The sequence below is a fragment of the Rhineura floridana genome, chromosome 12 (genome assembly GCF_030035675.1).
Source record: "Rhineura floridana isolate rRhiFlo1 chromosome 12, rRhiFlo1.hap2, whole genome shotgun sequence".
Taxonomy (NCBI): Eukaryota; Metazoa; Chordata; class Lepidosauria; order Squamata; family Rhineuridae; genus Rhineura; species Rhineura floridana.
The window spans coordinates 12,670,476-12,697,478 of NC_084491.1; the positions used below are offsets into that span (position 1 = coordinate 12,670,476).

At 42.1% G+C, this 27,003-nt stretch overlaps 1 protein-coding gene across 7 annotated transcripts in view; it reads left to right on the plus strand.

The window, feature by feature from the left end:
• The window catches only part of PPP3CC (protein phosphatase 3 catalytic subunit gamma), an 81,871-nt gene that overhangs the window by 34,742 nt on the left and 20,126 nt on the right, over nt 1-27,003 (plus strand). For 3 of the 7 annotated variants that reach the window (XM_061593445.1, XM_061593443.1, XM_061593444.1), the window contains 3 exons: nt 12,323-12,520; nt 12,817-12,941; nt 25,604-25,715. In XM_061593445.1, the coding sequence (XP_061449429.1) occupies nt 12,323-12,520; nt 12,817-12,941; nt 25,604-25,715 (435 nt within the window). Of the gene's footprint in view, nt 1-11,073; nt 11,299-12,322; nt 12,521-12,816; nt 12,942-25,603; nt 25,716-27,003 lie in introns of those variants that run through there. The other 4 variants (XM_061593438.1, XM_061593441.1, XM_061593440.1 and 1 more) reach the window with 4 other exon arrangements.

Here is a 27,003-nt window from a genome sequence, read left to right on the forward strand (position 1 = left end):
GAACTCCTTACGGCATTATTAGACACCATGTGCTAACAGATGCTTTGGAAGGTAACAATTATTCTTGGGATAGCAGAATTTAGCTATAAATATAACCACAAATTTAAATACAGATTTGAATCTGACCAGCTTAAATGTTAAAGGTCAGACTCATTCTTTTGTTCAGTCAAGAACTTAGCATGGTTTCAAGTTATGCTTTAGCTTGTAGCCCTAGCTAAATATTATAACAAGCTATTGTTTGAGAATCATTAGCAAGCACCTTGTTGCTTTGTCTATTTCTGTGGCTATTACATGTAGATTTTAGGCTGCAGTCCTGTACCCAATTACCTGGGAGTGTAAACCCCGTTAAACTCCATGGGACTATGATTGCATAGGATCGTACTGTTTCCGGTTTTTTTACTGTTTGTGCACATAGTTTAATATCCATGATGCAAAATAGTTGCAAGTAATGAAGAAGAACACTCCCAAACAAACCTAAGAAAAAAATAGTCAAAATCAATGTTTGAGGAATCTTAGCTTCAGTTATAAAAATTTAAATCAGCAGCATGAAGTAACCTGTACTCTCAGTTTAAACAGAATGAAATTGAACTGGCTTATACAGGTATGTGTCCTCAGAGCCACAGTAGTCACAGAGGTTATCAGAACTCTTCTTACTTCTTCAAAGAGGCCACTCTCTGGTGTATTAGCTTTTCCATAAAACAAGTAAGCCCCAACCCATAGTCAACAATTGGCATCTCTGCTGGGCACCAGTTCACTGCAATAACTGCTTTTGGATTCAGTCTTGAATGTTCACTCAAATACTAAGCTGTGATTTTTTGTCAGCCCTTTAGCATCCTCAAAGGAGAGTTTCACCAGAAATGGTGGTGCACTCTCACTTTTGAGGGGGCGGGGAGGGAAGAGAGATGAGTGAAACCTGATGGCCTGCCGTGGGTAGAAAAAGGAATATTTTGTCTACTTAAATTGAGGGAACATATGCTTGGGAGAGGCTTTCTGTAACTTATCTTTCATTCCAGTAAATTCTTTGCCATATGCTATAGCATATATTTATATATATGCACTCAGGTCCTTTGATCATTGGATGCATTTTAAAACTCTTCTAATTACTCCATAGACCAGGGGTGGGAAACCTCCAGGTTGCTTTGTCTATTTGTTGGGACTGTCTTTGGGCCTCACAGCCTTGTGAGCCACACCCTCACCAGACCTGTTTGTATTCTCCTTGAGATGTTTTCCTTGGCTTGAATGTAACTTTGAACTCTGATAATGGTTCTTCCTTCCCTGGGTGGAAGACAGAGAGGGATTTGTGAATGTAAAGAAACTACCCTGTATCAAAGATAAAATTGGCATTTGTTGCCCTTCCCACTCCTGCTTCTGGCCCCTCCCACCACTGGAATTTGGCCCCCAGAAGGTTGTCCAGAAGTGAATGTGGCTGTTGGACCAAAAAAGATTCCCTACCCCTGTCATGGACCTTTAGCATGGGTTTAAACCTTAAACTTTCATGCTATATTCCTATATGAGGCATGACTTGGAATTTCCCTGGTGAAATTCCATGAATACAGCACTTGCTGTTAATGCCAGGTTTTTAATTTCTAAATTCTCCAGAGTGCCCTGTCTTGTAAATCATCCTATGTCCATCGCATTGGCACATTCACTGGTGCCTTTTCAGGGATGGAGCTACTATGGTGGTGGGTTAGTTACTCAGTACTTGTCATAGCAAGCTTCATGGCAGACAGGTACACACACTTAGGTTGGACTTTCAAGGGTAAGCGCTCAGATGTAATATTATGAAAAGAGCTGTCTTTTTTTTCTTGCATTACTCCAGAACCCAGGCCCTCTTTGTGGAGTCGATGCCCGCATTCAGTTACCTATCAAGTAAACCAAGGTAGCGTATGCAATATGTAAACCAGGTCCAAGGTGATGAAAACTGCCTATGGGCAGTGTTTGCTCAAGTATTCCACTGTTTTTTTCCATTCTACCAGGGACTTCACTTTCAACTAAGGCACCAGTTCCCCCACCTTGGCTTGGAGGCTTCTACCATTAGCATCTAAATCTCTGTGTATGGTATCCCTTGCCAGATGTCTCTGGTGTGTGTGTGTTTTATGCCTATGGCCCTTTACCTGGCTATCATTTTATGTTCAATGCCTAGTTCTACCTTGTCTCCATTTGGATGACCAGAAACTTTTTCACTCTTACTCTCATCTGGGCACTTCCCAGGTTCTGCTGGCTTTCCCTCGGAAAAAAGGTTTAAAAGCTTTTCTGTCACCCTTTCATCATTACGTACTGAGAGTCTGGTTCCATTCTGACTCAAATGGAGTCCATTCCTTTTGTTCACACCCAACTTGCCCTAAAGCGTTGCCCAGTACCTAAGAAATCCTAATCCTTTCAACCCTACCATCTCATCCATGCATTGAGACCCCTCTGCTGTGCCTTTCTAGCTGGCTCTGCACATGTAACAGGTAACATTTCTGAAAAAAGCCAACTTGGAAGTCCTGGATTTTCAACTTCCTACCTAGCAACCTAAATTTTACTTCTAGGACCACACATTTCCCCATGTCAATAGTGCCAACATGTACCACAACAACTTACTTTTCCTCAGCACTTTCCACCAGCCTATCTAGATGAAGACTTTGCACAGGCACAGAAGTCACCATGCAATCTACATGCCCATGTCCACCTGTTAAACTAATGAAGAAGGAGGGGAGCTCTGTAGGCCTTTTCCCTCTTCCAGCTTCCCAGGAAAATGGGATCAGTCCACACAGCTACAGTTGTTTGTCTGTCCACAGTAGCCAGTCAGATGCCTTCAGGATGCCTACTAGTTAGGTAGCAGCCCTCTCTTACTGTTTGTAACCCAACAACTGGAATTGGAATTTAGAGGTATACTGCTTCTAAACAAAGGTGTTTAGAGAAATGAACGTGGCCAGAAAGTCTTGTTTTGGTGAATAGAAAAGAAAATGATGGAGCATGGTAATAAGAGTGTGTGTCAGGCTCAGTTCCCTGTCTGTGAAATGGACATAATAATCATCATCAATCTCATGTAGCTATTGAGGGAATGAATGAGAGAGAGAGAAAATCATTGCCACACTAAAAATGCCCGATAAATAAATACTAGCTCATAATAGAAATGTGTTAATTCTATTAAACTGTCATCTGATCTTTACCATTCAGCTACTTGTTCAGTGTTAAAAACTATTACAGTTTTGTGTATTACTAAGACTTTATTTTTTAGTACATTTATAGCCCACTATTTCACCAAGGAGCTCAAGGTGACATACAAACATGGTTGTCCCCTTCCCAATTTTATCCTCACAATAACCCTGTGAGGTAGGTTAGGCTGAGAGACAGTGACTGGGCCAAGGTCACCCAGTGAGCTTCATGGCCAAGCAGGGATTTGAACCCTGTCCCAAATCTCAGTCCAACATTCTAACTGCTACACCACACTGACTCATTTTACCCTCCTGCCAAAACTGCAAGGTGCTTTTGTCATCTTTTCATTGTGGAGCAAGGTGTGGCATTTTCGGTTACTTTGTTTAAGCAAGTTTGGCAGAATATAAACTGGAATGTCTGGGAAAGGAAGAAATCTCAGGATACAGTTCATTTTTGATTTGTACTAGCTGTTCTGCTTGATGACTTGCAATGCTGCTTTTTCTTGCAGAGAACAGCCATCTGTTCAAGCAAGCAGCTGTAGTTTCCTCACTTGTATGTCTAGGGAACAGTTTTCTGAAAAAGATCTTGCTGCCACAAAAGCACTAGAAAAAATTATAGTCATATCTGATAAAGAGGTTAGAATGAGGGGCAAGCAAATGAATTTGATAAATTCTTATCTTCTAAGACCAACAGGAAACAGATTTTGCCTTCATGGGGTGATTTCAGTGAGCATTCAAGAGATTTGTCATGGAGTTTTCAGCCATATTGGGTTCTGCACAATAAAAGTTACTTTCTGACTACTGCTGCCCGTCATTTTCTGGTTGAACATTGTCTCCAAAATGCAGACTCCCTTTCCCTGGGATCACTACTATCCTCAGACTGAAACTGTGTGTTCTGTGGGATTTCATTAATTGTTCCTCCATGGTTTTCTTTTTAAAACTTGTAGCAACCTGGACTAGATTGCATCTGAAGGTGAGAGAGATGCATACTGAAAGAGGATGTTCAACCTTTTCTTTTATCTCTAGTCTTTCTTTTTTCCAGCTCAAAATCACGCTGTTCCAAGCTGTTTACTTGAGGTGGGGGCAGGGAATAGTGGTCTTGCATCTCCCCCATGTATTTTCCCCTGGAGGTGAAAAATGTACTTTTGAGCAAGAAAAATGACAAGAGAGAAAAGACGTTAAACCACTCCTTATCTGTCCTCCTTGTGCTTCTGTGGTTTGCCCCAAGCTGTTTTGTGTTACCAAAAGCAAATACAAACACTGCTTAATATGTAGCTTCAGCCTGACAATGACAAGTAGCTATATCAGTTGTCTCTTCGATCATGTGAATGGGCCAAGGATGAGCAAGGGCCACAGACATAGTTTTTAGGTATTGTAGTATTGTAAAAAATAGAACAATGAAACAAGCCATCAAACTCATAAACATCTGCAGACCCTCTAAATCAGAAGTGGCTAACCTGTGGCTTTCCAGATGTTGCTGGAATAACAGCTTCCATCATCCTTGACTGTTGGCCATGCCGGCTAGGGCTGATGGCCATTGGAATCCAACAACATCGGGAGGGCCACAAGTTTGCACTCCTGCTCTGAAAACATCACTTCTAAATAACAATTAAAAGCCACAAAAGCAGGATCAGAGCTAGCAATATTATCATGAAGGATTAAAAGGAGCCTCTGAAAGGTGAGAGAAGTATATTAGAGAAAAAAGGCCTGTGTTGTGTGAATGAAAAAATATTTATTTTTAAAAAGGCACATCATTCAGAATGGGAGCACAGCACTAGGGAGATGCTGTGGGAATAGCATAGTGAGACGTCTCAACCATTGATCATAATAAAAACCAACCACAAGCTGCCAAATCCTGCAGTGCTACAAAAACAAATTGTGTGGCCCAGAATAACAACATAAAAACACAATGCAAGTGGAATTTACTATAAAAAAATTAGTTTCATTTCTCTGATAAAGTACTTGGTGCAACATGCAAAACAATATTTTGTTCTAATCGCAGAGACAGAGTAGGATAAAATTTAAGCCGTATATTGCATTGATGTGTCTGTCTCTTTAGCAATGTTTTCCTCTGCTTTCTGTACTAGGGTTGGAGGAGGAATGTAATTTTTTTTTGCACCCTGGGAGAAGTAATTGCAGGATTATTAATTGGAGGAAGAACTAATATGCACTATAAATGCATGCAGTTGTGTATTATTCTGTATATTGGTAAAGTTGGTGTTTTATATGTAGATGAGCTGAGAGCCACAAACTGAGGGTGGGGGGCAAAGTAGGAATGGATCTCTACCAATGCTAGTGATCTGCACACACTTTTCAGCAATATTACTTCTGCACAAGAAGTGCAGGCACCAAGGACTGCACATGTGTGTTGCCTAATGGAACATTGGCAACCGAGTAACATGCAGCTGTGAGCCTTCATCCGTCTGGGTCTGGGAGTTTGTTTAAAGGGGGCAAGGGGAACTTGACCATGTGCGCTTATATGTGTCTCCTCTGGACTCAGTCCCCCATCTTGCTGCCACCCAAAAAAGGACCCATTAAGCTGGGAGAGGGGATTTTCTGTCTTGCAGCTTTTCTTAAAAGACATGTTTCCTCTTCAGGATAATTCTACCCTCGTCCGCAACCCCATTTTCAGTCAAGTTTCAGGCCTGGTTTTGGCACGGAAACAGCCTTGGTCTCCCTGTATGATGACCTATGTCAGGAGAGAGACAGGGGGAGTGTGACTCTGTTGATTCTCCTTCATCTCTCAGCAGCTTTTGATACCATCAACCATGGTATCCTTCTGGGAAGACTGGCTGAGTTGAGAGTGGGAGGGACTGCATGGCGGTGGTTCCGCTCCCACTTGTCGGGTCGGCTCCAGAAGGTGGTGCTTGGGGAACATTGCTCGGCACCCTGGACTCTCCAGTATGGGGTTCCGCAGGGGTCAGTTCTGTCCCCCATGCTGTTCAACATCTACATGAAACCGTTGGGTGCAGTCATCCGGAGCTTTGGTGTGTGTTGCCATCAGTATGCTGATGACACGCAGCTCTATTTCTCCTTTTCATTCTCTTCAGGTGAGGCTGTCAATGTGCTGAACCAGTGCCTGGCTGCAACAGTGGTTTGGATGAGGGCTAATAAACTGAGGCTCAATCCAGACAAGACTGTGATGCTGCAGAGGGTGGTTCTTCTGACTAGATGGTGGATGTCCAACCTGTCCTGGATGGGGTTGCACTCCCCCTGAAGGAGCAGGTTCGTAGCTTGGGGGTTCTCAGGTAGCCTCAGTGGCATGGAGTGCCTTCTACCAACTTCGGTAGGTGGCTCAGCTACGCCTTTATCTGGACAGGGATAACCTGGCTTCAGTTGTAACCTCCAAACTAGGTTACTGCAATGCACTCTACATGGGGCTGCCTTTGAAGACGGTTTGGAAACTGCAGCTTGTGCAAAATGCAGCAGCCAGATTGGTAACAGGGACCAGATGGTTCAAACATATAAAACCGATTCTGGCCCATTTGCACTGGCTGCCTGTATGTTTCCGAGCTTTATTCAAGGTGCTGCTTTTAACCTATAAAGCCTTACACGGCTTGGGACCACAATACCTGATGGAACGCCTCTCCCAACACGAACCCACCTGTACACAACGCTCAACATCTAAGGCCCTCCTCTGGGTGCCTACTCGGAGGGAAGCTGGGAGTCTGGCGACAAGGGAGAGGGTCTTCTCAGCGGTGGCCCCCAAATTATGGAATGATCTCCCTGACAAGGTGCACCTGGCACCAACACTGTTACCTTTTCGGCACTAGGTCAAGACTTTCCTCTTCTCCCAGGCATTTTAGCATGTGTTTAAATTGCTTTTTAAAAATGTGTTTTAAATTTGTATATTTGTTTTTAATTGTTATAAACCGCCCAGAGAGCTTTGGCTATGGGGTAGTATACAAATGCAATAAATAAAAAACTAAATTTTCCCTGTGTGTGCGTGCGCATCTATGCATGTGCACATACAGACATACTAAATTGTAGTGTTGTCTCCTTTTTATTATATTTATTGAAATATTTCATTATTCTTAACTACTATTTTTGAAAAATCCTAAGCCACCGCTCTCCACATTTAATGTTTTACATTTGTTAAATTTATATCCTGCCCTTCTTCCCTAAGGGGCCCAGGGTGGCAAACACATCAGCCTTAAAACAATGCAATAAAAATAAATCAACACATCTGAAAACAGTCACATACTCTCCCAGCTATTTATTTCTAGATTGCCAGGAGCAGAAACTTCACCCATCAAATACCTGGGTAAGCAGGAATATTTTTAAATTCCTCCTGGGAGTTAATAAACAGGGGGACAGTCACACCTCACCAGGGAGGGCATTCTGCAAATGGGGAATTGGCAGCACCCTATTTGTATATCTAGCAAACAGTGGATTTTTTGGTTTTATGCTGGGGTATAATTAATTACAGAATAGAAGGATAGCAAATAGATGCTGATGATGGGAGCTGTAGACCAACATCTAGGTGGCTAGAGGTTCTCCATCCATGCCTTATAGCATTGTTTTGAGAATTACTGAAATAATGTACGAAGTGTTTTGAACACTTAACATTGCTCTGTGAATGCTAAGTGGTAAATACCTGTAAAGTACTTAGCTTCCCACCTGAGTTGTAAAACACTTTCCCAGTAAAAGTGCTCCAGGAATTCTTACCTTGAAACTGCCTTATGTAACCTCTCACTCAAAGTTGCGTAGAGCTAGTCCAAATGTACAGGGAGGTGTGGTGCCCAGTCTTGCACAGGCTTTGCTACCTTTACATTGCAGAGATGATACAACCCCTTGTAGGACTGTACCAAGAGCCAGCACTAACAATTAAATTGGCTCCTATGTAAAAATGTGAAGGCCCAGGAGTGAATATGGAAAAAATTGGGAGGGAAAATGTTTCCCCCCCTCCAACTTTTCTGGGTTTTTTCCAGGCCTTCACATCTCTATGTGGAATCACCAGAGTGCTCATAGAAGTAATAATAGTGAGAATGGAAGGTAAACAAGTCCCTTCAGGCAGTGGATACTTGGAGTAGGTAAAGTTCTTTAAACCCGAAAGCTGTCTCTCAAGATCTTAATATGTTCAAGAGGCATCCCAGTTGTCTCATTTGTCTTTGTTGTAATCCCTGGTTGCTTCTACCTGTCATTCCACCTAACACCTTTCAATCACAGATGCTGATGCTTCTAACATCCCTGTCCTGGCCTGTGATTGTTTGTATATTTTTATTTTGAAACTCCACAGAATATACTGCCTCCATTGACACTTGTTCATCTCAGGCTTCCTTTGTCCCATTCCGTTCAATAACATCTCTTTACTTCCTTAAACTATCATAGTTGAGTTGATGTATGAACAGCCACATTTGTTCATGCTGTGGGTGTATGTAAAACTTCCTCTTATATGGAGTTATATAAAGTTAAGTTGTTGTTTATGTTCCCTGTGTCTTCTAATGGATAAAAATATGGGAAGTGCAAATTGAGCTCCAAGACTTTGAGTGAACATGCTTGTGTATCACAGAAAGTTTCTGGATTTAGTTAGACTTCTGGTAAGGACTAGAGACCTGAGGTGCAGTGTTTGATGCCAAGCCTTACTTAGTATTTTCCATAGTATCTCCAGGGCTAGAAAACTATTAGTACCAGGAATTTATGAAGCCCAGTAAAAAAAATTTAGAGTTGGTTTATTTGTTTTAAAGCATTTTATCGCATGATTTTGCCAAAAAGGTTCCCTAGAGCCACTTACAAGATCAGTAGTAAGGCAGTCTTTGCCCACAGCATTACAATCTAAAAGAAGAAAAAGGAGCAAGGGGAAGCAAACTCAAGCACCAGTTCTTAACAGCTGTAGTTCTTATAATGGCCAGCTGGGATAGGTAGCCTGATGGAATGACAGCCGCTAAATAACAGTTGAGGGAGGGCCAAAGGCAGCTGATCTTTGTGAAGGCAATCAAATAGTCCTGCTTCACTTCTTTCCTTGTGCTCTGTAGTTTGATGGAACTGATATAAAATTGCAAGCCGCCATACAGTTAACTCATATTGAGTTCATTACAGGATATATGTGTTGTTACGAATTAGAGCAATTATCTCACACTTATCTAAAACTGTTGAAAGGAATGACATACAGTACCTCGCAAAGGTAATCAGATCCCTGACCGGAGCTCTCATATTACTGAATTACAAATGGTACATTGTAATTTCATTCTGTATGATATTTTATTTTGAAACACTGAAATCCAATCAATTGGTTTTATGCTGGGAAATGTTGGTAAGAAACAGAAAAAAATGAAACATGTTGCTTGCATAAGTATTCAACTCCTGTGCTGTGGAAGCTCCCAGTGTACACAGATGAAAGAAACTGCTCTATTGAGGACATAGTTAGCTTACCATTGGCCTCCACCTGTGAACCATTAAAGTTGCTGTCACATTGTCAGGATAAAAACCCCACTGTTGAAGGATCATTGGTCAGGCTGCGGATCTGAAAGAAAATGAAGACCAAAGAGCATTCTACAGAAGTGAGAGATAATGTAATACAAATGCCTAGATTAGGAAAAGGGTACAAAATAATATCCAAGTGTTTGGATAGCCCAGTGAGCACAGTTGGATCAATAGTCAGGAAGTGGAAGCTATATCACACCATCTGAGCACTGCCAAGAAAAGGCCGTCCCTCAAAACTCAGTGCTCGAACAAGAAGGAGACTTGTGAGAGAAGCCACAGAGAGACCAGCAATCACTTTGAAGGAGCTACAGAGTTCAGTGGCTGGGAGTGGAGTAATGGTGCACCAGTCAACTATATCAAGAGCTCTGCATAACACTGGCCTGTATGGGAGAGTGGCAAGAAAGAAGCCGTTACTCAAAAAGTACCATCTGAAAGCTTGTCTGGAGTTTGCCAGAAAGCATGAGAGTGCCCAGCTGCGATGTGGGAAAAGGTTTTGTGGTCAGATGAGACCAAGATACAGCTTCTTGGCCAAAATTGAAAGCGCTATGTGTGGCGCAAACTTAGCACTGCCCATTCCTCAAGACACACCATCCCTACAGTGAAGTATGGTGGTGGCATCATCATGCTGTGAGGATGCTTAGCAGGGACTGGGCATCTTGTTAAAATTGAAGGAAGAATGGATGGAGCAAAATACAGGGAAATACTGCAAGAGAACCTGCTTCAGTCCACTAAAAAACTGAAATTTGGGAAGAAATTCACTTTTCAGCATGACAGTGATCCCAGACACAAGGCCAAAGCAATACTGGAGTGGCTCAAGAACAAAAAGGTGAATGTCGTACAGTCAAAGTCCTGATCTCAATCCGATTGAGAATCTGTGGTGCTCTTTGCAGTCCACAAGCGTTGTCCAAGCAACCTGAACGACCTGGAGGGAATCTGCCAAGAAGAATGGGCCAAAATCCGTCTGACACTGTGCAAAGCTGGTATTTACCTACCCCAAAACTTAAAGCTGTTATTGCAGCAAAAGGTGGCTTTACCAAATATTAATGTGTGGGGGTTGAATACTTATGCAAGCAACTTGTTTCAGTTTTTTATGTTTCTTATAAACATTTCCCAACATAAAACCAATGTCATCTTACAATAATTGATGTTGAGTTTCAGTGTTTCAGAATAAAATACCATACAGAATGAAATTACAATGTACCATTTGTAATTCAGTAATATGCAAGCATTGGTCAGGGGTCTGATTACTTTCGCAAGGCACTGTATATGCCCATATACATAGTCATGCCATCAATTCTTCATGTTCTATATCATTTACACTGATTGATAATAGCTCTCTACCATTTCAGGTAGGAGTCTTTCCCAGCCCCACTTGGAGAAGCTGGGAATTGAACGTGGCACCTTCTGTATGCAAAACATGTCCTCTACCACTGAGCTATTGCCTTATCCCCCCAAAGTTAAGCTGCCAATACATGTCAAACCATTTGTCCATCCAGGTCACCATTGACTACGCTTACTGGCAGTAGCTCTCTCCAGGGCGTCAGGCTGAGGACTTTCCCATCGCCACCTGATCCTTTTTAACTGGAGATGCCAGGGATTGAACCTGGGACCTTCTGCATACCAATCTTTGCTTCTTCTCTCCTGCTGCTGCGCTGCCAGCAAACAAGCCATACTCTGGCTTTGCATTATGTCTCAACCAGGGTTCATGATTCGTTTCTTTCCAACGGTAACCAAGGTTTGTTCTTTACTGTTCATGGTTTGTTTGGGGGAAACCAACTGCAAGCCTGGATTCTGACATAGCTCTATGCGAGACCATAGCTTGTTTCCTGGCAGCGCAGCAGGAGCAGGGGAGGAATGAATTGCACTTGATTTCAGCAATATGCACTAGCCCACTGTGTGTTCATATTAAACCATAGTTTATTTTAACTAGTTTTACTATGGCATGTGAATGAGGATTATATTGTTGGATATGCTATGGGGAAGGCTGAATAGCTTCCACAGCTAATTTTGAAAGACAGTTGTAACATTCTTGTGTCCCAAAAAGGCTGAAATAAGCAAAGGGGAACTGATGAAATTACTTGTTTGTAATCCCCAAGAGAAAGAAATTGCATATAAACACTGCATTAGTTCCAAGTTACTCAAGACTTCAAAGCCTCTCTGTTTAGGTTAATTAGTTGGTTGGTGATCAGTTTCTGTTAGGAAATAGAAAGCATAATTGGGAAAGATCCATTTATCTGCTGTTTTTATCAGTTGTCACTTTGAATCTTTATTGATTATATTTTGTTATGTGTGTGTAAAGCCACCCTGGCAAAATTCTTGTGAAAAGCAGGTTCTAAAGCCGTTTAAATAAGTAAATTTAAGAAGGGTGAGTGTTTGAGCCTTACATCTAGAGATATCATGCTTGCAGTACATACTTGAAATATTTATTTAGCTCTGTGAAGGGCTCCTGTCTTTAAAAAAGTATAATCTGGTGCTGGATTACAAGAATTTTTGGTTGGTGCTGAGTATTTGCATTGTTTTCCCTAGCCTTGAATATGTTCGTGTTAGATTTCATATTCTTCTTATAAATATGCTGCACAATCCATTTCTTCAAACTCCATCTAGATCTGAGCAATGTTCAGTATAGTCTATAGTCATTGATGCTAATCAGTCTCTCTTGCTGCCCAGGTTAGAGAAATCTTTGCTGAAATCCGATTATAAGATTTACTGTTCTTTGGGGAAACTCCCTTCTTAATGTTTGTGCTTTTGTCTCTCTCCAGCTGTCCCTTTCCCCCCTACACAGCGGCTGACCCTGAAAGAAGTTTTTGAGGATGGGAAACCCAGGTTGGAGGTCTTAAGAAACCACTTGGTGAAAGAAGGGCGCCTGGAAGAGGATGCAGCGCTGAAGATCATCAATGATGGAGCTGCCATTCTGAGGCATGAGAAGACCATGATTGAAGTTGAGGCTCCAATCACAGGTCAGCAAGCTCTTTCTTTTGTGGCTTTTTGCTTTCTGAGGCTCATCTAGAATGACTGGCTGCCAGCACCAGCAGGTTTCCTGTTGCATGTTCTTTCCACTACAGTGTGCTCAGGATCAGAAAGCTTTCCATACTTCTAAGTGGAAGAAGTGTTTTTGGAGCTTGGAGATTTGAGTACAGTAGCTGGTATAATGCAAATTTAGGCTGAAGCAAAACCATTGTCCCTATTGGTTCTATGACCTTTCTCTTCTTAGCATGTAATCCTGTCCATCTTTTTGCTGTCCTTCCTCCCCTAGTGTGTGGTGATATTCATGGGCAGTTCTTTGACCTGATGAAGTTGTTTGAAGTTGGAGGATCACCCAATAACACTCGCTACCTCTTCCTGGGAGACTACGTGGACAGAGGCTACTTCAGTATAGAGGTGACAATTCAACTGAGCCTTTTGGGGTTAGCGCTTTAAAGTCTGGGCTAAGCCTGTGTAATCTTTTCTTCTTGCACCTCACTTTGGTAGCCAGTACAATCTTTACAGAGGGTTGACATGCAACATGGTCTATCTTTAAATCCATACACATTTATTTTTAAGTCAGGAATCATGATGACAGAGTGGCTAGATTGCACTACAGTACTTTCTGAGTTCAGATCTGACAGTCTCTTTCCAAATGCTGCCATGTTCCCCTTCCTCCTCCCCCAAAATAAATACATTCAGATGCAAATGAGCAACTGACCTGTCAGCTTGCAAATGTCAAAGAAAACTAGACTGTGTTGAGCATGGCTTCTTTCTTTGCATATTTACATACATTAGAACTTATAGGTTACCTTTCAACCAAAAGGTGCCCCAGCCACAGAATGCAAAAAAAAGAAGAAGATAAGCCATAGAAATCTGAATACATTTGTGGGCCGCTTCTGATGCAAAACCGTCAATGATACATAAACAAAATAAAATTTTACTTTTTCATTTCCCATCGTGGGCCTGTTTATGAGCTCTAGTTGCCCTAATCCATCTTCAAATTAATCTGGGCCCAGATACAGTTTGTGTATTTCACTGTCTAAATCTTTTTGTGCTCTTTTTGGGACCTACAGGCCAGGCAACGTATATTTAGGGATTCATAGTTGACTCAAGGATGCTAATCCAACCCTACAAAAATGGATATAGGCCAGAGGTGGGGTGAGGAGCAGTCACTACGTCATTCATTCAGAAGACACTAATACTGGGCTGTATCCACTGCTAATCCTACTACTCAGAGTAGACCGACTGAAGTTAATGGATATGACTAATTTACGTTCATTAATTTCACAGTCTTTTGTTCTTAGTGCCAGTAAGCATTACAAAGGGTTGTATAGCAGTGGATCCTTGGTTGCATTAAGACTGGCTCTGACTTGAATCTGAAACTGAAATATAGGAATTCGGGTGAGAAATGGTGATAGCCACGCAATTAACGGTTGTTTTCATTCATTAAAGTATTGCAGTTTGCTCCTCTGCCTTTCTTTAAAGTGCCACGTGTATGCTTACACATTTATACTTTCATCCTTTGACTTTTGTTAATTAAAAGGAAACACATTTTCAAGTTAGAGAACTATTCGGAGGGTGACCTCCAGAACTACTAGCCAGTTGGCAGCATTCACACTAGCCTTTGCTGCAAACTTGCAGAACCATTTTTTTCACCCAAAGCCTAACCCCTGGAGAGGAAAATATACTTTTTGTATTAAATGTGTTCAGGATGCTTTGCAACTCAGTCCCACTGCTCTACAATGGTATAGTTGTCTTCACCCTAACAGTCATTAATGGAAAAATGTGTTGAGAAGAGTGTATTTGGGGTGTCACTTGCTAGAGTCTATGGTTCTCTGGGGTGCATTTCTGTAACTGAAGCAGTGCTAGAAATTGGTTGTTAGAAAGAATTGGTCTTGACCCTTATTTTGGATGCTAGCTTTCCCTTTAAGTGGAGCCAGTGTGTCTTTATTCATGTCAGCTAGTATGAGGAGTGGATAAGGAATTGTCTTCAGATGGTAAATGTTGCAGACCCCTAAGGGATTTTAATCTTTGGGTGAAACTGAGTTGGCTAGTAGATGAAGGTTCCCTTCCCCCCACAATAATGTTATATTCTCAGCTGTGGCATTTGAAATTTTTCAAAGGGCATACCAGATGGCAGTGCTCCTGATGCAAGGCCTCACAGGCCTTGATTCACGAACGTAGAAGAATTGATGTTGGAAAGCCATTTCAATTAGTATCAATGTAAAAATGAAAGGGCACCAAGTGGAGTGAAACGGGGCTAGAAAGAAAAGATCTGAGGAACTGGTGCAGATCTGTGAAAATCACAGAAGAGAGTTTCAATAATCTAGAGGTGGACTTGGTAAGCTGTTCAGTGGGGTACCACAGTCATCTTGTATTATGGTAGTGTTTTGGTCCTCTTCCATTTTAATGCTTTCTGTGTCACCTCTAGTAGGGTAGCTTTGTTTGAATATTACAGAAGAAACAACAAAGAGTCTTGTGGTACCTTAATGCCCAATTAGGGTGGCATAAGCTTTGTAGACCCATGAAATCTGGCCCATGAGTGCTTTATGATACGATGTGTTAGGCTTTAAGGTTACCACAAGACTGTTTGTACTGTGCATTCTTGGTGAGGCAAAGAAAGAGGCTGAAGAGTTACAAGACAAGATGACATGTTGAAGACTATGATTCTGAATGTGGGCCCTGTGAGCTGCTTTGGTATTAATTCAGGACATACAGCATGACAAATGTGTGAGGGTAGAGAGGTTGGTACTCTGCATTGATATAAGGCTAATATTCATCATCTTACTAGCTTCTCTAACATTCCCTCTTTGCAGAGGAAGAACTCCATGAATTCACAGCTCTTCTATGGGTTAAGCTAATCTTTATATTTCAGTTGCGTAGTTTGAGCACTAAGGGAGCAAAGATCAACCTTCCTTGGCCATTCTTGCTACTGGGACAGAACATCAATGAGCAGAGACAAAGGGAGGAGCCAATAACTGCTTTCATGTGTCATACCTCTTGTAACCACCCTGGATCACAGTGGACAGCACCACAGGGGGGAGGACCAGCGTTCCACTTCCTATATTGTATTGATTTAGTAATTCCTTCATGCAACTTTGATGATGATTTAGGCTAATTATTAATTTGTTAATAATAAAAAACACTTGTAAAGCATTTAAACTTTTCTACAAATTGGACTTTCCGTACGTTCTTCTTGAGAAGCAACAGGTGCAGCTGCCTCAAAAACTTGCTAACTTCTTCGTCACCTTTTAGTTGGTCCTAATAATTGCCCTGCTGTTACCTATAGATTTTTTTCTAAATTGTATTGCTGTGGGGTACAAATTAATAAAATAATTGATTACTGACAGACTACAGGCAACTGGCCTTATTCATTCAAACATTTTATATCCCACTTTTCTTCAATGAGCTCAAGAAACCCAACAAAGTGACTTAAAAGTTACAATGACAAAACAACACTAAAGCAGTACAAAAGGCTAAAATAGCAGCTATTGGTGTGATACTTTGTGTAACTGCACAATTAAATATAGCAGTGATCTGAAAAGTCAGGACACCAGTATTGTTGGAGTCTAGGATCAATGCAAAATATTGAAAGAGCTACTGTAATGTCCTTTACTTAAGTCGCAGGTGGGCAGTCTGTAGCATCTGACCTCATTTATGCAGCCCCGGATGTCTCCTGAAGCAGCCCTGTTCTTAACCCATTAGAGTTCCTTCATTCCCATTTGTTTCTTTCTCATTTCTCCTGGCTTTTTAAAAAAGAGTGATGAGAAAGGTGAATAATTTTTGCAGGCAGAGTACAGGATGGAAGTGAGTGGATGAAGGTGAGACAGGAGAACAGATAGTACTCAAGGCAAGATATGACCAGGGCAGGGACAAGCTTTTGCTGAAGGGAAGGATATTTTTTTGTAATGTTGTAAATGTAATGTTGTAAATGTAGAAATGACGTGTCTTGGCAATGAACTGGATTTGGGAAGCAAATGGAAGAAGAATAAGAGAGAAAATGAAGGTTTTGTGCCTAATCAACAGGGTGGATGGTGTCATTGTCATCAGTTAAGGAGAGTGAACAAGGAGTTGAGGGCTTGGGAGACAAGATAAAAGTTTTGGTCTTAGACATATTGAGCTTCAGACTGTGTTGAAGCATCGATGAGGAAATAAACAGTCTTTCTGTGTTGTTCCAGAGCAATTGGGGCACTATTTTATACTTCTGCCGTGCTTGTGTGTAGCACAAGTAATTCAGAAAGAAATTACTTGCTTTCCTGAACCATAGCTGTATTGGTCTGTTGTACTTAAAAAAAAGAATCCTCTATATATTTGAGAGTGACCTCATCAAACACAATAGTACTTGCTTCTGTATAGACTTGAATAAGATTAGAATTCTAATCTGATGAAGGTACAGTGGAAACTGAGACAGGGTGGTCTGTGTTCCTGATTTAGTTAATCCAGAACATTTTTGTCTCTGGCTTTGCCCACCGCCAGCATGCAGAATTACTCCTGGGGCAGTGCAGCCCTCGACAGAAAAATAAAAAACTGTCCACCCCGTTGCAACCCTTAGTAAACTTTAGTTTTGGCTGTATGCTACAATATGCAGGCATTTATAAACCCTCCACCAGGTGTTAACACTCCAGTGTAAGAAAAACATGAGGGAGCAGTTGGGACAAGCACAATAGTTCTGCCATATGTGCCCCCCCTCCCCATTGTCATCAACTCACAAAGGAAAATACTGTGAAGCGGGGAGTTTCCTGTATCCATGGAGACTCCCTGTACATTTTGGAACCCTCATTTTCCAGAGTTCTGAAATGCAAAGGGAGCTGCCACAGATACAGGAAGGTCTTTGCTTGGCACAGTTGCTCTCCACAGGTTAAGAGTGACAGGAATGACAGCTCTGAAGCATCACACCCAACATGCGTGCATGTGCATACTCATATGTTCCTCACATTAGATCATAAAACCTGAAGAGGGCTATGCTATATGCTGAAACTACAGTCAGTCCTTGATAAATTGACATACATATTTAGAAGTCAGGAGCTGAAAAATCATGCTGAAGTGAAGCTATGTTTGGACACAGTTGGATGCCATTTTGAAATCAAGATGGTAGACTAAACCTTTGAAAGCTGCACTGAATTGTTTTTTTAGAATTCCAGAGCAATGCCAGTAAAGTAATGCCAGTAAAATAATTTTAAAAAAGCAGTTTAAATAGCAATAAAATACAAATAAAATAGCAATTTAAATGGCAGAGAAAGCAGTTAGTAAGAGTACCTTTCTGCAATTTGAAATAATGGAATGGACTGCCTTCAAGTCAATCCCAACTTATGGTGACCCTATGAATAGGGTTTTCATGGTAGGCAGTATTCAGAAATGGTTTACAATTGCCTTCCTCTGAGGCTGAGAGGCTGTGACTGGCCCACGGTCATCCAGTGAGCTTCGTGGCTGTGTGGGGATTTGAACCCTGGTCTCCCAGGTCGTAGTCCAACATGTGGAAAGTCCTGAGAACTTTAGTACAGTGGAAGCTCATAACACAGTTTGCTGTACCGTGGATTCGGATATACTGCAGGTGTGATGCTATCCCAAGAGCAATACTGTATACAGTACCGCAGTTTTCATTACAACATGGAACCTCTATAACACGGGTGCATCCTTTGTCCCCACCCCTCCACTCATTATAATGAGCTTCCACTGTACTCTGTTCAAAGCTTCCCACAAATTACTCAAATGATTTGCTTCTGGAACCTCCCCTTTTGCTTTTGTTGTTTTGTAAACATATTTTATCTCCAAATTTGCTTTTAATTTTGCTTTCAGCATAATCCTGTGACAACCTGAACATGTTAGGTTAATTTTGCCTTTCCTCAGAATTTCTCAGTTGTTTTACCTGAAGAAGTAGCTTCAGATTTGCTTCAAATTGTGTTTTATGCAAAATTTCAGTGACAGTGCCAAAGTTCTGACATTCAGAACTTTTATTTTAAAAAAAATTAGAAGCTGGGATTCTCAGGATTCAAAAAGCTAGAGACTTCACAAAGGTACCCTGAAGGAGGTCTGCATGTTTTCTTCCTCTGCATTACTTAAGTGAGGGAAGGCGGCTTTAGAAAGGAACTGTTGGGAAGTTCACGGGAGGTGGGGGAACAGAAAATTGTGCTGGGATGTGGGGAGAGGGTGGAGAAAATTGTGCTGGGATGATTGCTTGAAATGCTGCTCAGAAAATTATATGCAATGTGGTATAAGGGAACACATCCAAAATATGACAGGGTCATGCTGAACAAACTAGTATTTGCAATCTTGGGAGTTGCTAGCAATCGCCATCCTTTGTACGCTGTCAGCATGCAGCCCTTTCATGCTATTCTTGGTCCCCTTTTCCTCAGAGTCCACAGTGGAGGGAGAGCCATGATATGTTTGTTCCTTTTCTACCGAGCAGGTATTCATCTTTCATGAGGCAGGGTGGGCTTTGATTAGTACATGCGGGGGATGCTCCAAATCTCATTTAATAAAATGGAATTGAGAAGCTTTACTTCATTGTGAGTGCAAGGAGATACGCCTTTGCTTCCTGCAAAATACTGCTCTCTGCCTGGAAAGGTTTTCTGCTTGGGTATGTTTAGTACTGTGTTCCAATATTGAGAGGGAAGCCAGGCAGTAGACTTGGTTGAGAGAAAATGTATTGGCAAATATAAAATAACATAGCCTAAGTATTTATGGCTTTTGCCAGGGCTTGTAATTACAAGGCCCTAACTGGTTCAGAAAAGACCCAGTTGGTGCAGTCTCAGATATAGAAGAATCTCTCTCGAGCAGGTGTGGCCTCTTATCACAGATTTTCAGGAGTTTCTATTGTGCTTAGCTTCTGCTGTTGCTTCTTCCGCTTTTCAACAATAGGATGAATATGAGCATCCACGGGTCTTGGATATTGCAGTGTGAGTCTGTACATCTGGGTTGGTAATATTAGGGAGCATCTGCCAGAGTAGTTGATGTTAATGATCTTCTAACAGAATGGAATAGGACATAATTTTTATAATTGCATCCTGATGCAGGCAGCCAGGAAGCAGGATGCAGAGTTGAGGGGAGTGGGAGACCAATGTTAATGTTGTTAGTGCAGAGGGTAGTTACCTGCACTAAAATGAATGTTTATAGCTGGGTTTCAAGATCTGGCAGTTGGACTTGGACCAGGGAGACCCAAGTTCAAATCTCTGTCGGCCATTAAGCTCTCTGTCTCACTGTCTCTTTTTGGCTCAACGGTCAACCCTATTAGTATGTAGATCTGACCATGCATGAGCTTATTAAGTGCTTTATGCCTAGTCAGACCATTGAGCCATATAATCTAGTGTTGTGTACTTTGACTGGCAGCAGCTATTTGATGTTTCAAGCAGAAGCCTTCCTCAGCCTATCTGCTCAAGATTGTTTTATTTGGTGCTTCTCCTCATGTAAAAAATGGTGACCCATTTGATTTTCTTGGTAGATCTCTCTGCCCATTGCCCTTGCTGCCAAAGAAGTGTTCTTCACCTGACTGTTGCCAGTTGTGATTGGTTTAGAATCTGTTAGCAGGTCCATGAAACCTTTCCGAAGAGTGATTTAAAAAAATAAATAAAATAAAAATCATACTATTTATTTATTTATTTATTAAATTTATTAGTCGCCCATCTGGCTGGTTGTCCAGCCATAAAAAACAATACGTTAAAATTTAAAACCATAACAGTAAAAACCTAACCCACCCCGAAAGCCTGCCTGAAGAGCCAGGTCTTCAAGGCCTGGCGGAAGCTCATCATAGAAGGGGCATGGCGGAGGTCATTTGGGAGAGAGTTCCACAGGGTGGGGGCCACTACTGAAAAAGCCCTCTCTCTAGTCCTCACCAGTCTAGCTGTTTTAACCGGTGGGATCGAGAGAAGGTCTTCTGAGGCTGACCTTGTTGAGCGGCATCCCTGACGATGCTGGAGGCGCTCCTTCAGATAGACTATGGGGCAGAGAGACTCGGTAGAATAATAAATCAGCTCCTGTTAGGAGGCATTGCACAAAGTATCTGCAAACAAGTGGTTGAAACACAAAATCTCTGTTTTCAAGTGTGGTTTGGCTTTTTTAAAAAAATTAAGAGGTAATGAAAGTTGCAGTTTAACTAGACTTACCTTTGCTGTCACTTGTATCTGTTTTTGTATATGTGGGATATCTTTTGCTGGAAAACCCAAGACAGCCACCAGCAGAGAGAGATCAGATGTGGGTGTGTGCTGGTGGTAGTGAGTAATGTCCACTCTAGCATTTTAAATCACTTAAGAGTAGCTAAAGCATGTTGAATATCTGCATCTTGATAATAAAGTACTCCTTCAAGCAGTGCATAGTTTAACTATAGGATTTGCTCCCACAGGAGGCAGTGATGGCCACCAACTTGGATGGCTTTAAAAAAGGATTAGACAAATACCTGGAGGATAACCTATGCAGGTCTTGGAGCAGAACCCTCACAGGCAGTGTCAGGCCTTCTGCAACCTGGCTCATAGAATAATCGGATGAATCCTTGAGAAGTTTTGTGGCTTGGATATGCTGTCCTCTGGCTTCTGTTCTCCAGCACTGAACCCTGCCTGCTAGAAACCCTAGAGAATGGGGTAGGGGAGAGAGAGTGCTCCCCTAATCTTCCAATAAAATAAGGGCTGGAGCTGTTTCATCAGTGTCAAGGCACAACTTAGGTGGCCTACAAAAAGTGACAGCAGATTGATCAGGATTCTCACACTGATGCCCATCTCACTAGATGTAGGAGGAGGAACAAAACCGTCATTTCCCCCAACCTAAAAGTCTTCAACTTGCTCACCTTAACGGCCAGATAGGTGAAAGCAAAGCTATCAGAAGGCAGAAAGAAGAGTAAAAGCCTAATAGAATAAGCTCCAAACTGTCACTGCAACAGCTGAGGAAAGGAAGCTGTGATGTCAGAATCAGTGGGAGGCATTTTTATGAAAACTGTAGCAGCTACAGCTATGTTTTTTTCCTTTAGCAGTGATGGGGAACCAGATGTTGTTGGGCGCCCAACTTCCATCCGCCCAAGCAAACACCACCAGTGGTCAGGAATGATGAAAGCTGTAGTTCAGCAACAGCTGGAGGGCCATAGGTTCCCTGTTTCTGTTCTATAAGTATTAACTGAGTAACTGTTGGCAACACTATAAGGTTCAGTGGTAGTCCTACATTGAAGTTAATGGATGACTAACTTGGGTTCTTAATTTCAGTGGTCTCCTCTGAGTAGGACTTAGTAGAATACAACCCTAAATTCTGAAATTTAAGGTGAAATCCCCATTGGAACAGATTAGAGATTCTCTTGTACTGATCTTCTGTCTGCCCAGCACTCTCCCTACTTATGCATGGCAGAGGTGAATATGGTGTTGAGGATCCTTCAGGCCATGGTTCTAGGGGACTTCAGCAACCATTATGACTATGGGGTTGTCTCAATACATCATCAGCCCAAAGCACATGGACAGTCACACTCTGGATATGATGATCTCAACTGGGAAGGAAGATGGTGATCTAGCAGTGGGGGATTTATTATTTTTTATTTGTCATGGTCAGATCACTGCCTGGTGAGGTGTAAGCTGGCAACAACTGTTCCCTTCCCCAGGGAGTCAGTAGAAAGAGCTTATTTGAATGGTCTGTCACCAGAGGCAAATGGGTCCAAATTGTTTCCTCGGAGTTTCCAATTGCTGCGACTGGCACTCCTTTCAAAGCTGTAGTCACTCTGTGGGATAGTAAGGCGACTCAGCAGTTGACAGAATTGCTCCTAAATGCCCATTCCTACTGAACAGAGCCCCTTTAACATCTTGATTCACCATGGAACTGGGAGGCAATATAAAGTAGTTGGGACAGAGGCGAGATGAAGCGGTGGAATATTCAAAACCAATATGCTTACCCAGCTCGGGAGACTTATAACATCTAAGTGGTCCAGAAAATATTAAAGGCTCTCAGCCAGGAGAAGGGCAGGAAAAGTATGCCCCTGCTAATTCTTCTGGACAACTCAGATACTTTTGATACTGTCAACCATGGTATCCTTCTGGAAAAGCTGTCTGATATGGGGATTAGGAGCACTCTGCTTCAGTGGTTATGTTACTACCAGAATTACTGTTTCTAGAAGATGCTACTGAGAGACTGTTGCTTGTCCCCATGGTATTTGTGTTTGTGGTTTTCTGTAAGACTCTTATTTTGACTCCCATGCTGTTCTAACATTGACATGAAACTGCTGAATGAGGACGACAAGCAGGGCCGGTGCTAGGCATGCCAGGGCCCTTGGGTACCAGCCTGCCCCGGAACATGCACACATGCCCCACCTACCTACCTTGCCTTGCATTCCCCTTCCGCTATCCACGGCGCGATCGCTGCCGCTGATTGCAGGGAGGGAGCTTCTGAGCACATTCCCTCACTTCACCTACCTCTCTCTCCTGTCTTTTGTGGCTGCATGCTCAGGGCTGCTATTAACCAAGATGGCAGCCGAGGTTTCCCTAAGGGGCTGAAGCCTCTGCCGCCATCTTGGTTGATGGCACGCATGCGTGCTACCCGTGCACCTCCCTGTAGGAAAGAAGTTTTTGAGAACTCCTGTAGTTTTGTGAAACAAACTATATTTGGTTCTAAGGTATTGCTGCAACAAGAATCGTAGTCGTTTTTGTCAAATTCCTGTACAAAACTGGTTTTTGTTATCTTTACTTGCTAGGTGTATAATATAAGTGAACTTTATTAGAGAAGAAATATATACCCACAACAGAATTTTTGGGTTATAAACTTAAGTGGAAAGAAAATGAGAAATCCACTTCAACATTACTGCATTTAAATAGTCCCTAGCTGGGAATTGCAGGGCTCTAGTATCAATTCCATAGCACAGAGCTTCAGAAAATCTGGATAAGGGATCTTTTTGCCAATTACTGAGAGCTGAATGCCACCTGCCTGTGAGTGTCATTAAATCACTCTAGCTTCTCATCCCAGCCCCCTACCAGAGCAAGACACAATCTGTTAACTCTTCCTTGCTCCATGTTTTCCCCAACCTTCTTTCCACAGACTCATTTTCAGAGACCTAGGAAATCCTGTCAGGGAAGAAAAGTCTAATAGGCTTTCTTCACATCAGTGGAGGGTTTTTCTCTCTCATGGGCACTGTGTTACAAGTCATTGAATGCCTTTGCCAAGATGATGATGTAACTGGAGATCTTGCTTTTAAATTAGAAGTATTTGTAAATTCTAGCTTTCTGGATGTATGCAAGATGTGCATATCCATTGCATATTGTTATAGCCTTTGTCTTTGGTTGCTTTTTCATTATCACATTTATTTTGTGGCACCCATACCACAAATTTTGAGTGAATGCAGTGCAAGAGAGGTGGAGCTTAGAGGGAAAATAATACTAAAATTATATTTTAAATATAGACAGATTTTTATTCTATCCTGAGCCTAATTCTCACTAACATGATCAACTTGCATATGAAGTGCTGTGCTACGTCAGACTGGAGATGGGGGCTGACATGGCTAAATGCTCCTCCGTATTTAAAAAAACACCCTTTACATCAGCATTTTAAGGCTAGACTAGAAGCTTTCTCCCTGTGGATGCATTTGTGTGTACATTTGCGTAGGAGCATGTTAGCCCCCACCTGCAATCTACAGTGTTACAGTCCAGACATAGGTTTACCACCTCAGTGAGACTCCTGTTTCATCCAGATACTGAGGAAGAGGTGTTATTGGGATGTGTGTATGTGTCACACCTCCACTGGAAACTATGGGTTGTGTTCAACTAACGTTTACTTGGAGTACACCTATAAAAATTAATGCACCTAAATTGCTTGTGTTGATTAATTTCAATGGGTCTACTCTGAGTAAAAGTTAGTTGAACATGACCAAAAACCTGAAAACTGATTCTGATTTGTTGTATTATCAGCTTATAGACAAGGATGTCTTTGTGACCCTTAACCATGCAAGAACATTATATGAAGAATCCTATGTAGCATGGATTTAAAAATGAAAAACAAATGTCAGAATGGTATAAATCTCGAAAAATGTTTGAAAACATTCAGGCAGCCTCTGCTGGAGGCTTTCATTTTCTCAGAAGGGCATCTCTGTGTTCTGTATGGCTACTTCCCATATCTCCAGGCTAAGTGCTCCACCTATTGCTCCTTAGCGATCCTATGTTCTAAGTTCTTCAAAATAGCTCAGTTGAAATACAGCAGGCAAAATAGAGTACGTTTCTGTAGATTATGCAAACTTGCACAGTTTGTTGCACAGGCAACAAATGTTTGTGGCCTACCTGAGGGGGAGGATCCTTGGGCCTGGCTTTGGTATGGTCAGGTATCTAGTTCTACTTGCCCTACTCTATTGGTGTACCACCTTGGTGGTTCAGTAGATCAGAGGCAAAGCCACCTCAGGATATTGGAGGAGAGGGCGAGCTGGCCAGAGTGGCACTATGTCATACTGGCACACTTGCCAAAAAAAGTTGGCCACCTATTTTGGTGCAGAAGGTCCTATTTCAGTCTCCAGTTAGAGCAGGGATGGGGAACCTTTTTCAGCTTGAGAGTTGCATTCCCTTCTGGGCAACCTCCTGAGGGCCACATGCCAGTGGTGGGCGGGGCCAGAGGCAAAAGCGGACAGAGCAACAAATGTACATTTTTACCATTGTACGCTCTGCTAGTTTCTACATACACTCACAAATCCCTCTCTGTCCTCCATCCAGGCAAGCAAGAGGCATTATCAGAGTTCACAGACAGATTCCAGCCAGGCAAAACCACGTGGGGTGTGACACGGTTTGGGGAGAGTTCCAAGGGCCAGATAGACACACTTGGAGGGCTGTGTTTGACCCCCGGGCCTGAGGTTTCCCCACCAGAGTTAGAAGGATCATGAGCCAGTGATGTGAAAGTCTTTTCTCTGCCTAAGATAAGCCACTGCTGGACTAGATGGACAATGAGTCTGACCTGGTATAAGGCAACTTTCCATGTTCTTGCTCTGAGCTCTTTCTACAAGCTCCTCCTGCAATTGGTTCTTTTTTCTTCCCTCGAAATCCAGCTTCCTGGGCTCATTTCCACAAAGTTCCAAAGTGCAATTCCCTGCCAAAAAATTTTTGTAAAAAAATTCTTACATGCTGTCTTCAATCACTCTCTTGTAGTGTGTGCTGTACTTATGGAGTTTAAAGATAAACCATCCCAAAACACTTTTCCTGCTCCGAGGGAACCATGAGTGCAGACACCTCACAGAATACTTCACTTTTAAACAGGAATGTAAGTATGGGATGACTTGGGCAGGCTGCGAGTCTGGATGTTTGTGAAGCATGTATGTCCTTGCCCTCTTGTCCTCCTCTGACATACATGGCAAGGGTGCTTTAAATCCCATTTAACTCAGAGGCTGCGAGCACTGTGCCTGTGGCACTGTCTCCCTGACAGTCTGACTCCATGCAAGTGGTCCCTCCCACTCCCATCAGCTTAGGAACCTAACACCCTGTAATTATTGCCAAGAGCTTTCAGTTCCAGATTGTGCAGCTGGTATCAGAGTTGGCTGGAAAATGAGGGCTTCCCCTTTTTAACACAGATTCTTGAGTGAATCCTGGTCACCTCATGTGTGTGTGTGAAATTAAGTGGACAACCCTGTGTTCCTTTCTGTAACTTGAGTGGTGATGTTGCAAAGGGGAGACCAGTCACTTTGTATTTCAGTCAGTTTCAAAATGCCACTGCTAAAAGCATGCTTTTCTCCCCTCATTAGAATACCCCCTCTGGTTAAATTTTTTGTACCGAAATTCTGACTGTCCATATCAGCTTCAAGCCCTTAGACTTGCTACATTTAGGATTTTCGGTCTCTCCACCACAACAGTATCTCCTCTTTCTCTGTCATCTGCTTTGTGCCTCATTTTCATGTTCCTCACTGTATATGGTGTGAAATTGCCCTGCCTGCCTTGCAATACACGTTCCCCTATTTAAACATCCCTGCTCCTTTAGGCTGCAGCCTCCCATCAGTTCCTGTAAAAGGACGCAGAAGGAGGCAAGTGGCACATTAGTTGAGAGCTGCTGTGTAGAGGTTCTTGCTCATATTTCTTGTATTTGCTTTGCTCTGGCCTCTCTGTTTATACCATGGCTGGTCTGAGGGTGTATGTTAGCTTTTGGCTTGCCCCATTCCAGGAAAAGGCCAAAATACATGTGCAAGAGTTCTAGAAATAACTCCAACCCATTATATCACCAGATATGTTTTGGAAAGGATTATTGTAAAATTAGTCCGTATTCTCATTTTAATCCTTCAGAAGGTTAATTTTGAAGTAGCAGTGCTTTTTCTAAGGTGATGATATCATAACTGGAAGATACAAGGCCAGGTATATGGATTTGTATTGTTCAGTCACCATTATTCTTCTGGAGTATGTGCAAACTTTAACACTACATTTAATTATACATTATGCTGGTTAACCGGGTACTTTATGGGAAAAGTTCTTTCTTTGTTTTGAAAGCTGTTGCTGGTTTTATTTGCCTTTCTAGGCCTTGTAATCTGCAGAAGAGAGTAAATAACACTTTCCTCTTCCCTTTC